Source organism: Sarcophilus harrisii, chromosome 2 (genome assembly GCF_902635505.1).
Source record: "Sarcophilus harrisii chromosome 2, mSarHar1.11, whole genome shotgun sequence".
Lineage (NCBI taxonomy): Eukaryota > Metazoa > Chordata > Mammalia > Dasyuromorphia > Dasyuridae > Sarcophilus > Sarcophilus harrisii.
In genome coordinates this window covers 350,376,390-350,391,550 of record NC_045427.1, presented here as the reverse complement: position 1 = coordinate 350,391,550, position 15,161 = coordinate 350,376,390, and the positions used below count along the sequence as shown (strand labels likewise).

Sequence of the window (15,161 nt, the reverse complement as noted above, 5' to 3'; positions counted from 1 at the left end):
TTTGATTAGGTAAAAGAAACCATTCACTTTCTTATTTCTTACCTACCCTTAAATATTGATTGGGTGTTGCCTCTGTCATACTGAAACCAGTTACAAACTTTAGCTTAAAAAACAGTTAAGGAAACTGAGGCAGAAGAAAGGTAAATAACTTGCCCATGATCACATAATAAATGTCCAAAGCTAGATTTAAACTCTGATTTTCCTGACTCCGGATCAAGTGCTCTATACTGAGATACCTAATTGCTATAGCTTAATTAAGAGACTTGATTAAGGTGATATACATTTAATATATGTCAGAAGCAGGACTTGAGTTAGATTTTTCCTGACTCTGAGGCTAGTCTTTCCAAAAATTGAAAAAAAAAAAACCCCAAAAAACCCAGTTCCCTACCAAAAAACAAAAAAATCCCAGCAAATAGAACTAGAGTCTGTATAGTTAATAACTAGTTAATAAATATTGTGCTAAATGATAATTGTGGAAATATGTTTAGAAAAATTGCACATGCTAATATATATTGGATTACTTGCCATCTGGGGGAGAAGAGAGGGAAAAAATTGGAATACAAGGTTTTCAAGGGTGAATATTGAAAACTACATATACATGTATTTTGAAACTAAAAAGCTTTGTAAAAATAAATAAATATTGTTCTACGTACCAGAGATGAAAAGTACAAGGCAATTTCTTTTCTTAAGAAGCTTATGATTTAATGGGGAAAAAAATAAGCAAATGGCCATACAAATAAACTACATATAGGATAAAATTGGAAATAGGCAACAGAGGGAAAGCATTAAGAGAAGTTGGGAAAGGCTTCCTATAGAGGGTATAATTTTGTTGTTTGTCTTTCATTCCCATTTTAGCTAGGATTTGAAAAAAGCCATCAGGCAGAGATGAGAAGGTAGAGCATTTCAGGCTTGGGGATAGTTAGTGAAAGTGCCGTGGGTGGCCATATGGAGGAATAGCAAGGAGGGTTGAATATCAGTGGGTTTTAAAAGTACTAACTAGTATATAGGGGTGGAGATGGGGGGAGAGATAGTGTGGGGAGGATAATGGGGGTAGAAAGATTAAGAAGACCAGAACAGACAGGTTATGAAGAACTTTGAACACCAGAGGATTTTGTATTTAATTCTGGAGGTAATAGGGAACCCCTGGAGATTATTGAGTAGGTGGAAAGTGCAAATCACTTTTCACAAAGGAAGATCACTTTGGAGGATAGACTGGAGAGCTTGAGGCAAGCAGACCTACCAGTAGACTATTGTGTAGGCCTGAGGTGATAAAGACTTGCATCAGAGGAGATAAGGGAGATTGTAAGAGATGTTACAAAGGTATAATGAACAGGATGTGGCAAATGATTGGATATGAAGGAGGTGGAGGGAGTGATGAGAGAGAGTGACTCATCAAGAATCACATGTTGGTTGTGAACCTGATTTCATAGGGGTTTTCTTTTAGACCAAGGAGTGAGTTGGTGGCAGCTAACAATCTGTTTTTTAAAATTTTTTTATTACAGATTTTTATTTTCAAAACATATGCATGGATAATTTTTCAGCATTAATCCTTGCAAAACCTTGTGTTCCATATTTTTCCCTTCCTTCCCCCATCCCCTCCCCTAGAGGGCAAGTAATTCAATATATATGTTATTAATTAATTATTAAATTAAATTAATTAAAATATATATGTTAAATCCAATATATGTATACATATTTACAATTATCTTGGTGCACAAGATAAATCAGATCAAAAAGGAAAAAAAAATGAGAAAGAAGACAAAATGCAAGCAAACAACAATAAAAAAGTGAAAATACTATGTTGTGATCCACACTCAGTTCCCACAGTTCTGTCTCTGAGTGTAGATGGCTTTCTTCGTTACAAGATCACTGGAACTGGCCTCAGTCATCTCATTGCTGGAAAGAGCCATGTCCATCAGAATTGATCTTCGCATAATCTTATTGTAACAATCTTTTTAACACTCATGAAAGATGTCTTTAACACTCTTATTTTTCCCATGTTATGTTTTGTTTTGGGAACAAGCTGTGCATTTCTGAGATCTCTTCCAGCTCTAACCTCCCTTCCTTTGGTCATCTGTCCTCTTCGGGCTGGGGGATGATGTGGCTGCTGATGTGTGAAATTATTAATCTAAAATCATGTTTACCACCCCCATCTTTTTACTGATGAGAATATTGAACAGAGTCACACAGATAAGTGTTTTATATTTATATATATATATAACACACAATAGTTATAGTGTTATAACTTGGAGCTTCAGAGAACTCCAGAGTCAGTGTTCTTTCGGGCTACTGCCAAAGGCTATGTCTGGTAGTAATTTACCCTCTGGAAATCCTTTACACTCCATGCTTCCGGTGCCTGAGTGCTAAGAATGTTGCTGCTTGTTCAGTGAGCCAAGATGTAGCTTTGAATTATCCCGCACTAAATGACTTCACACTCTGAGGCTCCAGATGCAGCTGGGGAGATGTGCTCTAAGTTGACTAAGCTGGTAGGGAGGGTGGGCTTTGAGTCCCATCAGTATCACAGCCTCGCACTGGAAATAGCCCTAGCAGAGTTGGGCAGAGCGCTGCCTTCTGTATTACATCATGCCTAGGGATCAGAGATGTTTGGTCAGAATGGGGAAAAGACTGGAAAATTAAAGGGTATAAGGAAGGCGATGGTGGCAGTCAAGCCACCATTTTACGAGTATCAGGTTATTGAGAAGGCTGCCCAGTGGCCTTGAAGGGGATGTAGGAAGTTAACAGAAGCATTATTTTCCTTTCTCAGATGAGCCTTGTAGCCTTGCAAAGTAGGTTTTACAAGGTTACACAAAGTTACGTGGAGGATAGCAGGAAAAGGGAATATTGTATATATAAGTGTGAAGAAAAATCACCAGGATTGTAGATGTCTTTGGTTATTGTCTTAAGCAGATTAACACTAAGCCAGAAGTCTGCTATGATCAAGAGAGACTTTCCAAATATTTGGAGAAGTAGGGCTGGCCCAATGTGCCTGTATCTAAACCAGGAATAATTAAGCTCATTCCTGGGAGGTAAAACTGCTGCCCAAATGGGGACAGCTAGAAAGTGGCTTTATTTGTATTTCTGTATTACTCATAATTCTGCATTTGAGCTTGTGAAAACTCATACATAGGGCCAGGAAAACTATGTCTTGTTTTTCTTCCTTCTGTGATGCAGTGGAGGACCATCTGTAGTTACCAGTGTTATCTGTTAGCTGATGTTGGGGTTATCCTTTCCCAGGTTAGGGGATCCCTGATGGTTTCAAGTCGCATAGACTTCATACAAGACATGGGGGCAAGTCACTTTTCATTCATTCTCACCTTTTTTGTTTTTTTGCCTCAGTTTCTCCTTTTTCTCTAATGAAGTTAAAGATGAATCTTATGACATACAGATTTTGTTTCCACTGGGCTACCATGGAAACACATGGTTTAATTTTTGCAAAAGAATCCAGGTTTGTTCCTTACAAATAGCCATTCTTTTTACATGGACATGAGTCATATTCCTAATTCTGGAGAAAGCATTCTGTTCCTTGTCCTCTGCCTGCAGGAACGGGGTGGAGGAGGAGACTCAGGATCCAGCTGGCAATGAGAGAAGGGGAGTTGCAGTGCCTGAGTGAGATGACTATAGATTAACTTGGATTTAAGAAGAGAAAGTTGTACAAATGGAAAAAAAAATAAGCCAGTTCTAGGGGTCAGAGAAGGGCTTTTGGGCCCATTGACAGTAACTTTTGGAATGGAAAGAACCTTGGAATCCTGGCTTTGTTTGAGTTAGTAGTGTGAAAAGCTGTCTTACAGAGAACAGATGGGAGGTTTGGGTGGAGATGAGCCTTCTGAGTGAGCTTGTATAAAGAAAAGGAGTTGGCCACAAACACTACCTCCCTCCTTTCCTCCTGCAGACTCAGTCCCAAAGAGACAGAATATTCAAATTTTTTTTTTTTTTTTTGTATGTGTGTGAGGAGATTGTGATGAGATGCCAGCAGGTAGATTATATCTTGGGTATTTAGGGAAGAGTCAGTAACGGGAAGTTCTATGTATCATCAGGGAGCATTGGCCAGCCTCAGAGGAGAGCTACGGTTTTGAGTAGTGGGGCTGTTCTCTTCCTGGGGATTTCTTTCTAAACTGGCCACCCTTGGGGACTTACGTGCCTCACAGCCAAGCGAGAGCTGGGAGGAAATCTGAGTGTCACTGCTGAGTCCTCTCTTTCCCCTTTGCATCATAAATGGGCATAGGATAAACTGTTCTCTGATCCCATCTTACTTTCCCTATAGTCCTTGGTGTTTAGTTATGTCCTCACTTCTGTTTTTTTTTTTTTTTATTCTTAGCACTTGGCACAGTGCCTGGCATATATTAAACATGTAGTCAATGTTTTTTCATTCATTTATTTTCTTCCCCTATAATTAGGAATATGCCCAGGAGTTCTGTTAGGGAACTGGCTGGTGCCTCCTTCTGGTGGTTGGTGGGTGGCAGACATCTCTGTCTCTGACACTTGGTGCATGGTGGTGTTGTGTGGAGCATCTCCTTCTCTGAGCCAGGCTGAGGCTCTTGAACCCACCTGCTGCTCTCTGAACTTGTCCCCATGTCTCTGAATGCTGAGAATGCCCACCCTCCTCACCACCATCTCGTGGGCTTCCTATTTCCTTCAAGCTTCAACCCAAGTATCACCCCTTTTAAAAGGCCTTTCCTGTTATTCCATCCAAAATAAACGTATCTATTTTGTATACTTTTTGTATTTATTTCTCTATGAACATGTATCCTATGAAGGAGATGTTTTTATTACGTTTGCATTCTTACAAAAATACATAACAAGCTCAGTGCCTGGCACATAATGATTGTTGATTGATTGATTTGGGTACTTCATGCTTTCAGGCTAGAGCAGCTTAAGAGAGGTACTTTTTCCCTACTTTACTATGTAAAGTGGAACATGGAACAGAGTACTCCACTCTGCTTTGTTGCATCTAGTGCAACCCAATTGTGGGAGGGGGCAAGTGATTAGGAAAAAGAGGAAAAACTTCTGATCATGTGGTCCTACCCTTTATAGCTGGCAAGAGCTACAGTCCGTGACCCAAAGACAGGTGTCCTCACTGTGGCCAACTACAGAGTTTCCAAAAGGTAAGATAGATGCTTCTCTGCTCAGTGGGCTCTCCACTGTAAACTTAGCCCCAGGGCATCCTGACAGTTGATTTATACATCTTTCCTATTTTCCTCTGTCCCTGTTGCATATTGTTGGGAACAAGTGGGTGGTGAGATGGGATATTGGACATTTCTGGATAATTGCACATGCTTGTTCTGTACTTGTGCAATAGATTGTAAAGAGGCAAGGTGGAAGGGGAAGAATGCAGAATTCAAATCCTTTCTTCTCAGCTTGGCATGGAAAGCCCTTTACAGTCAGGCTCCAGCCTACCTTTCAAGCCTCCTTCCACGTTATTCCCCATTTTGCATTTTAGCTAAACTGTCTTCCCCAGTTACCCAAATTCCATCCATGTCTTTGCACAGATGGTTCCAAAAGTCTGGATTATATCTTTTCCCTTCCCCCTTACATTCATCAGCTTTTATCAGGATTCAGTTTTAGTGCTTTCTTATCTTCTATGGAAATCCTTTTTCCATCCCTATAGATCAGGAATTTTTAAACTGGGGTCTGCAAATTGAAAAAATAAAATAAAAAAATATATATAGTTTTATATTTATAACTAGAAAAAATATATTATATAGTTGAGTTTTTTAATATCTATTTTTCCATTTCATAATCCTTTGCATTTTATTTATACATTAAAAAACATTATGAACTTTGCCAGGCTCTGCTATAAGATTCCATGACTCCAAAAAGGTAAAAAACTTCCCTACTTGTTGGTGCTCCTTCTCTCTCTCTCTCTCTCTCTCTCTCTCTCTCTCTTTCTGTGTGTGTGTGTGTGTGTCTCTGTCTGTCTCTCTGTGTGTGTCTCAGTGTGTCTCTCTCTGTCTCTGTCTCTCTCTTTCTCTCTGTGTCTCTGTCTCTATGTCTGTCTCTCTGTCTCTGTGTCTCTGTCTCTGTGTGTCTCTCTTAATTTTCTCTCTCTCTCTCTCTCTCTCTGTCTCTTTCTCTCTCTCTGTCTCTCTCTCTGTCTCTTTCTCTCTCTCTCTCTCTGTCTCTCTCTCTGTCTCTCTCTCTCTCTCTCTGTGTGTGTGTCTCTGTCTCTCTGTGTCTCAGTGTGTCTCTCTCTGTCTCTGTCTCTCTCTTTCTCTCTGTGTCTGTCTCTCTATCTCTGTGTCTCTCTGTGTCTGTCTGTCTCTCTGTCTCTGTGTGTCTCTCTTAATCTCTCTCTCTCTCTCTCTGTCTGTCTCTGTCTCTCAATTATCTGGAATTTATTTCTGTGTATAAATATCATACCCCATATGGGAACATAACCTTTTTGAAGGCCTGGATCATATTTTGGGTTTGTTTTTGACTTGAAATTTTTTCATATTGTAGGCACTTAATAATAGCTTATTGAATTTAATCAAGGTGAGCCCTTATTATCTTTGCAATCCCTACTTAGGCAAATTGCTTAACCTCTTGAGCCTCAGTTTCCTCATTTGTAAAATAAGACAGTTGGACTAGATTTTTTCTTAGGTTCCTTCTGCCTCTAAATTCTATAACTTAGGTTATTATCGATGATACGTTTGTGTGTTTATGCATAAGATGTCAAGGACATTTCTGTCCCTGTTGTAGGGTGGGATTGTTTGTTGTTTCCCATGAAACCCCAGGTGTAATGAAAGTGACCTGATGAGATTATGGGAGCTGGTGATTTTGATCAGCTGGGGTTGTGGTAGGAGAACCCCCTGGTAGTCCAGGGCCAGTATTCTGATCCTAAGCCGCCTTTGTCCAGTTTCCCCTTGAACTTTCCCCCATGCCCCTTCTTTCCCAAGCTGGGCTTCCCCATGCATCCTTAAGCACCCACTCCATATTCCTTTCTTCTGTTTCCCATGCTTAGCTCATGGCTAGAGGAAGGTGATGATCCTGTCATTGCCCAACTGAACAGAAGAATGCATTACATCACGGGATTATCTGTGAAGACAGCCGAGTTGCTGCAGGTAGGGATCAGAGCTGGGGAGGGGAGGGGAGAGAATAAGAGATATGTTCTGTGGGGTCTGGGGTGGCAGTCTCCAAGAGAGTTAAGGGAAGAGTGGTCTCTTGGGAGATGCTAAGTGATGTGGGGAAAAAATGAGGGATGAGGGATCTCAGTTAAAAAATGCTTATTAAGTTCCTGTTATGTGCCAACTGCTGTGTGAGCTATGAGAATACACAGACACAAACAAAACAGTACCTACCTTTAAGAAGTTTACAATCTATAGGGGGAAATAATGTGTGCACTTATATATGAATAAAAAATAAATACAAAATAAAGACAAGTTCTTTTCAGTAGAGATGGAATTGAGGAAAATTTTCATGGAGGTGACTGAAATCATTGGGGTGAGAAGAATCTCGAGAAATGATATAACTTCTGAGGGCCGTGTCTTTTGAATCCCTCCAACTGAGGAGCCATGATGCCCATCTGTTAGAATGAAAATATCTGGTTCAGGTAGCTGCGATATTGGGTGGAGCTAACAAAGCAACGTTTTCAGCCTGGCCAGGTCTTGGGTTTCCCATTAGTTCTTGTAGGTCCGTCTTTGAGAAGGCCTCATTCTGCCGTGTCACTTCTTCCATAGGTTGCTAATTATGGAATGGGAGGACAGTACGAGCCACATTTTGACTTCTCCAGGGTAAGCTCCAGAAGTTTGTATCTGGCTAGCAGGTCCCAGGGCCCACCAGATTCCAGCTCCTGAGGGCTGAGAGAATCTTAGCAAGAGAAGGGCTGTGGGAGGTGAGAGGGCCCCAGTTTCTGAAGGGCTTGGGCTTTATACTACAGCTAAGCAAGGGTAGAATTCAGAGCCCAGATTGTTTTAGAAATAGAATTATCTCAGAGTCACACTGCGTATAACTGAAACCATAACAAGGTGGGACTCTATGTAGATTCCCAGATTCCAGACAGCCCAGCAGAATCAAGGCTAGAACCCCCTTAATCATGTTCCTTTCCTCCTCTGTCCCCTGCCCATCACCTGTGTTCAGCATGAATCCCTGATGATGTGCCCAGCTTCCACCAGTTTCATCAGCCTGTTAAACTACTCCTTTCCTTTTGTCCATACACAAGTACATGTCATACATGTATGTACACATTTACATGTGTGTGTGCACCCATGTATTTGTGAACCATACTGGGGCTTATTCCTGGTCCTAGATTTCAATCTTAGCCATAAACAAACCTCTAGGTAGGTTTCTTCTCTCATGGAAATGTAGCGTGCTGTAAATTCCCAGATACATGCCCTGCTGCTTCTTCCCTGCTCTCATACATTTACCTTTCACCTTGTCTGTCCTCCCCCTGCTCCTTCTAGAAAAGCTCGTAGTGTGTCTCTTGGTGTGGGCAATACTGCATGTGTCCTGGATTTCTTGTGATCCCAGAGGATTTCCCCATGGGCAGAGTCTCCTGAGCCATTTGGGTCCCTAGGGTTGCAGAGTGGGCTCTCTGGGTTCCTTGATCCCTAGCAGTGCTTGGTCCCTAGTTCCAGACCATCCTCATGCCAGTCATGCCTACAGGCCTCTGTGCTCACTGGCTCTAAAGGTCTCCCTGATACCTTGTTGCCTCCACTCCCTGCCCCCCTTCCCTTTGTATGATGGGCAGGACTGATCATTCACTCAGGTGGAAGTTGTTGTTTGTTACAGCGGCCTTTTGACAGCGGCCTGAAAACGGAGGGGAATAGGTTAGCGACATTTCTAAACTATGTAAGTACTTGGGCCTTGGCCCTCTTCTTCACTCTTACTTAATTTTTATAGAAAGGTGAGCAGGATGCTTTCAAGCATTTAGGGACGGGGAATCGTGTGGCCACATTCTTAAACTACGTGAGTATGACGACGTGTGCACAAAACCAGCACAACCATGATTTTGATCCGAGAACTTGCCCTCCTCCCAGCTCCTAACCCCAGGGCTGGCACACAAGACAGCCAGTTTTCAGTTATCCAGAGCCTGTCTTGCACCCTGTCCTCCAGCACACTCCTTTCCAGTTCATAGCTGTCCAAAGCAGAAAAGTAGGAGACAGGATAAAAAGGCAAAAGGGAAGGATGGTCACTTCTGGATCTCAATCTATTATGGATTGTCTAAATTGTCTAAGTACTCCTATAAACCCAGGCTGACTTCCCCGGCAGGCTCTGAACAGCTTTCCTTCTCCACAAGATTGAAGGGGAGGGGACTGCCTTATTTTACAGATGAGGAAACTGAGTCACAGAGGGGAAGCAGTACGCAGCTGAATCTGGTATTTAAATCAGGCTCTTTGACCCCAAATTTAGTAATAATGATCATCAAAAACTAATAGCTAACACATTGCATTTTAAGATTTGCAAAATGCTTCACATGTTTCATTTGATCCTTTATAACAGCCCTTTGGGGTAAATGCTATTTTATAAACTGAGGCTGAGGGTTGTGGAGTGTCTCATAAGCTAGTAAGAAAGTGAGGCAGGTTTCAAGTCCTTTGAAATTTACCCATTTTCCAAGTTCAATATTCCATCTGTTTTGTCACTTAGACGCCTTTTGTATGCCCATCGGATACTAAGTAGAACAAGGTTGTTCCGTTTCAGATCCAAGGAGGATGCTACATCATGGCACCACCATGCAAAATCCTTCAATGGATTCTTTGGGAGCACCCCTTGTTACCTATGTGGGGATTGAGGAGTAGAAATGCAATTTGGGATACCTTTCAATTGTTACTGTCCTGATGGGTGTCCCTCTTATCCCTAAATGCAATGGATAACTGAGAGCTGGCTGGAAGGGATGGTGTTGCCCAACCTTAGCTTCTGTTCCCATCCACAGAGCCCTCCTCAAGGGTTAACAACCCAGATTCTTTCTGCATAACCTCAGATGTATATCAATCAGGCCTTGAAAAACCTGGAGTCATGGTGGAAGGAGGCTTTGGGCTGGGAATAGAAGGGAATAACCAATAGATGATTTGCTTTTAATCCCAATCTGCTTCCTGCATTTTCTCTCCCAGGGATAGGGAATGCCCATTGCCTAATTCCTCTGGGCTGCTTTTGACATTTTTACAATTACTGGAGGCCTGGGGGGCAGGGCCCCAGTTTACAGCAATGACTCACTTAATCTTCTAACCCAAGGGACTTTTTTACTTCGCATTTATAGGTGGGACAGGTCTTATCTTGTTCCAGGGAAACTAAAGAGATTTCTTCCTCTGGAAAAAGAGTTTTTGGGGAAAAGAAAATGTTTCTTTGGTAAAGCTTGCCTTTTATCTCCAAGATTTATTGCCACAGTCTGAATGGCTTTGAAGCCATTTTTGGGTCTAATTTTGATTCAATTAAGGTTTTAAGAAAATAGCTGTACAGAACTCCAGATGTAGAACAGCTGTTGGCTCCTTTCATAGACCTTGGACTAGATGTTCAAAGGGCCACATTGTAGAGCTAAGTCCTAATGAGTTTTATTTGAAATGACTTATCTCTTTACATGAAGTGGAGAGACAGGAGTGTGCCCCTCCTGGGAGCCCAAATATTTGGTGTTCATTTTTTTATTTGTCTCTGTGTATTTAAAGAAGACACTCTTCTCTGGGTCTCCTCCCTATACAGGGACAGTAAGAAATGGGTAGACTGGAAAGATAGTATATAATATGTTCTCTACAAACTGCTCTAACTCCAAAAATAATAAAAAGTAAAAGAAAAATAGAATTATAAACCAGATAAAGAAAATGAAAGCTTACTCCATAGTTGTTTTAGGCCCAGTTCCTGTTTTCCTGGTAATATTGGAACAGAATGCAATATTCATAAATCATTCAGCTGTTATTCCTGGTGCTGGTGCGTGCGTGCGTGCGTGCGTGTGTGTGTGTGTAATGTTTTATTTATAATCTTTTCTTTATAATCTTATTTTATTTATTTCTAATTTTTATTTATTTGTAATTCATTTATGAGCTTTATTTATAATCTTTTCTTCTTTGCTTAAAGAAAGGTGCTCTCATATTACAAAACAATCTCTAATTTTTTTTTTAATTGAGAATACCTTCATGTCTGTTATTGAGGATTTCTTAAATTCTCTTGACTGAAGAAGTTCAGGGAGCTTTGTTAAAGTGCTCTATGTGAAATTCTGCATTGCTTTTCTTCTGGGTCAGCCCTTTACCTGAGATATATATTTCATGTGCCCAGCTTACACAAAAGAACCTTCTGTGGGTCCTTCAGGCTGGTCCATGGCACCAGCTTTGGGTTTCATTCTCCATTTTAAAGGAGGCAAGAGGAGGGATGGAGCCCAAGAGACCAAATGGCTGCTTGCTCACTATAATACTAAGGCACCCTCCCTCCAACCCAATCCAGTTCATTTTTTTTTTTTTTTATTAACAATGCTGACTCTGTAACACACTAGGGATATTAAGACAAGATGAAAAAGAAATCCTGCCTTCAAGAAGCTTATACTCTGCTTGAGGTAGGGAGTACAACATGCACACATGATAATTTGAGTTTAGAAAAAACACTCACAACTACGGGGAAGCAGGAGAAGCTCCCTGGAGTTGGGGAGCCTTCAGGAAGCCAGAGATTCTGAGAGGGAGTGGTAAGGAGGGGAGTACATGCCCTTCACCACCACTCACCTCCCATTCCCACCATCACCACCACAGGCTGATTTGTTTCCCTTTTGGCCATCTGTCCTTTTTGCTTTTTTTGAGTCTGCTGAGTTCCATGATTCCTTGCCATCCTTGCATCCTTAGGTGGAGAATTTTAGAGTACATCAAGCTAGAAGGAAGTCTAGCATTTTTCCTTCCTTTTGACAATCCACATGTGTCACTACTGAGTCAAGGAATTGGGCTGATGTCAGAGAAAGGAATCCTTTGCTGGAGAGCTGCTTCTTGTCAGCTAGATAGGTGGCCAAGCCTCCTGGCTTGTTCTGTTCATCCAAAATGATGGTTGTGTTTATTCTGGAAGGTTTGGGCTATGCACAGAATGATATTCTTGAATTACTAATGATAACCTTTGTACAAAGGAGTTTATTTTGTAATAGGGGAGTACCTACCTTTAAATCAATCCACTGTATGAAAACAGAAATTTAGGAAAAATATTTGGGGATGAGAGGAATTATTAATTATTATTGTTAAAGACTAGAATTATTAATGTTAGTGATTCCCCATAGGAATCTTTTTAACATAGAATCCCCCACCCATTCATTTGGGATTTTAAAAAAATTCAGTATATCACTAATCAGCCATTCTGGAGAATAACTCTTGCTTAAGAAGAGGGCTGATCTTTTTCGTCTGGCTGGCTTTTTGAGACTTTCTTGAAATATTTTTTAACTACTATGACTTTTTTTTTTCCCTAGATGAGTGATGTTGAAGCTGGTGGGGCCACAGTATTCCCAGACTTTGGGGCAACAATTTGGCCCAAAAAGGTAAATTGTTTTGTTAGATGAAGCTATGCTGAGGCCTAAAAAACTGACCTTATTTTCAGCTCAGCCATTAATGAACTATCATAGATCCAGAGACTAGTCATTACCCACACTCCTTGACCCCAAAGAGCCTCCAGTACTATTTGTGAAATTGGCTTGAGTCATCTCCCCCTGCCTTGAATCTCAGACATACTGGCTGAGTTCCTAGCTCCGGGAACACTCCTGCAGACAAAGATTAGCAGATTCTTTAAAGAAACAACTTCACAGAAAGAATAGGAAAAAAAAATCAGGTAAAGAGAATCTCTGACTCTCTGGGCCCCATGGGACTGTCATCAGAGCTCTGCTGCCTGCTTCTGGTTCAGAAGACCATATTAGAAGCTGCGGATAGTAGAATTCAAGTTACTTTGTCCCAGAATAGCCAAGGAAAAGATGACACCAAATGATCTCTAGTTTCCAAGGCACTGAGAGAGTTATGGCCCATGTTCACCTCCTGAATTACTTAACCAGATTTGTCATGTCCAGAGAGTTGTTCTCCGCCACTGAGAAAATTCCCTTTCCTCCCACTCTCATTTTTAAAATCCTCCATGCTGACCCAGACTCATTAGATGAAATTATGAGGGCAAACTTCCTCATCTCCATCGTGATCGGGTCCTCTCTCTTCTAGGGCACGTCAGTATTCTGGTATAATCTCTTCCGCAGCGGGGAGGGCGACTACCGGACACGACATGCGGCCTGCCCAGTGCTTGTTGGCAGTAAATGGGGTGAGTGACTGGCCTCCAGTTTCTTTGACTCCCCGAGGGTAGCCTAGTGTTGGTGTGAGCACAGGGGCTGAATGTTTCCTATCAATCAGACTCTTATTCTGGATGGAATTGATACTGTCCAGTATTTTTTAACCAAAGTTCCGACCAGGATGTCCCAAGGCTTAGGTTTTCGACACTAACCTGCAGTGTCTGTAGCTTCAGGCTCCTTGGGTAGAAGCTCACACACACTTGGATATGTCCTCAGGAGGGGAAACAGCAGCATTATTTTGGGCAGTGCCATTTAACTGTGTTTGCCACCAGTGTGAATGGTTTGGATGTAAAGAAATCGGACCTGTGGAGCACAGTGGCGGCAGGGTGTCAGGAAGAACCTCCTCTGTAGGATCTCAGAGAAGGGGAAGGACTCTTGGCCAAATTTTGGATTCCCTTTCTGCCTGAAATAGTGCCTAGTACAGCACCTTGCATATAAACATTTCTTAAGTACTTACAGAATTTAAATGAAATAAATTGCATCATAATGGATAAAGTACAAGGCTTGGAGTTACAAAGAATTGGGATTAAAATCCACTGTGTGAGGATGGCTAATTCTCTTAATTTTTCTGAACCTCAGTTTCCTCATAAAACAGGATTAATACCACCAATAGTACATACATGGCTAGGATGCAGCTAAAATAAGATGTTAATAATAATAGCTAACATTTATAAAATACTTTAGGGTTACAAAATGTTTTATAAATGTCTCATTTTATCCTCACAACAACCCTGGGAGGTAGTTGCTATTCTTATACTTATTTTACAAGTGAGGAAACTGAGGCAGGCAGAAATTAAGTGACTTGCCCAGAGTGATAGTAAGGCTGGGTTTGAATTCAGGTCTCTCTGATTCTTGGTTGAGCACTATCCCCTGAGCTACCAAGCAATTTGGATATTATATTATCCAATATAATATAATATAATCCAAATAAAGTCTTTTGTTAAAATCTTTGCATACTGTATAAGCAGTTCTGATTATTTTCATGCTGAAGAGGAACTATTGGGAAAACAATGAAATATATAACACATGTCTCTGTTCTGGACATCTTTCATGATGATGGATGCTTAGCTCACATCATTCTGGGGCCCTCAGTTTGCCTTTAGCCATTTCTTAGATAACGTGATTGTAATAGTTTTTTATTTAATTATTATTATCAATAGTATTTTTTTACATTACATGTAAAGATAGTTTTCAGCATTCATTTTTTTCTCTCTTCCTCTCTCCTCAAGACAACAAACAATCTGATATAGGTGTAACTCACTGTTTTACTTATTCACAGTTTCCAATAAGTGGTTCCATGAGCGGGGGCAGGAGTTCTTGAGACCATGTGGATCAACGGAAGTCGACTGACCTCCTTTCCAGCTCCAGCTACCCCAGTGTTCCTTCAATGCCTTTCCCTGCCCTTCTAGATCAGTTTTTTGGCTAGGGCAACACAGGATCGTCTCAACCAGTCTTTCAAGAAGTGACCATTTGTGAGCAAAGTGAAGGTAGACTGGGAAGAGAAGGGGAGGTGTCATTATACTCCTTCTCCCTATACACAAAGTGACCTCCACTTGCCTCTCCCTGCTAGCCTCTGGCTGTCCAGTGGTGATGCAGGATGTGTGGCTGCCAAGCCTAGTCTATCTGGTTCTGTGACGATATTTCCCAGATGGTTTTGATACTGAATATTTCCTCGAACCAAAGTTTTGAAACATTATGTGTTCATTTAATTTTATTGTGTTTCTATGGCTTGTGGACTTTACCTGGAAATAAATATTTCTAAACAAAGGCTAGAGGGATTGTCTTTGTTGTGTGTGTGTGTATGAGAGAGACAGACAGAGACAGAGAGAGAGAGAGAGACAAAGAAAGAGAGAAACACAAAGACAGAAACACACAGAGAGACAAAAAAACAGAGACAGAGATAGAGAGAAAAGAAGGAAGTGGTAAATTGGCAGGTATTTCCTGAGCCTGAGGCCCAGTCTAGGGCAAG

At 41.2% G+C, this 15,161-nt stretch overlaps 1 protein-coding gene across 4 annotated transcripts in view; it reads left to right on the top strand.

Annotated features, from left to right (window-relative positions):
- The window catches only part of P4HA2 (prolyl 4-hydroxylase subunit alpha 2), a 47,454-nt gene extending 32,494 nt beyond the window's left edge, over positions 1-14,960 (top strand). For 2 of the 4 annotated variants that reach the window (XM_003758932.4, XM_023495485.2), the window contains exons 9-15: positions 5,032-5,102; positions 6,941-7,040; positions 7,656-7,709; positions 8,818-8,883; positions 12,338-12,406; positions 13,068-13,164; positions 14,472-14,960. In XM_003758932.4, coding sequence (XP_003758980.2) covers positions 5,032-5,102; positions 6,941-7,040; positions 7,656-7,709; positions 8,818-8,883; positions 12,338-12,406; positions 13,068-13,164; positions 14,472-14,542 — 528 coding nt within the window. In that variant the 3' untranslated portion in view covers positions 14,543-14,960. Of the gene's footprint in view, positions 1-5,031; positions 5,103-6,940; positions 7,041-7,655; positions 7,710-8,706; positions 8,767-8,817; positions 8,884-12,337; positions 12,407-13,067; positions 13,165-14,471 lie in introns of all 4 variants that reach the window. The other 2 variants (XM_012540774.3, XM_003758931.4) reach the window with 2 other exon arrangements.
- The last annotated feature ends 201 nt before the right edge of the window (positions 14,961-15,161 follow it).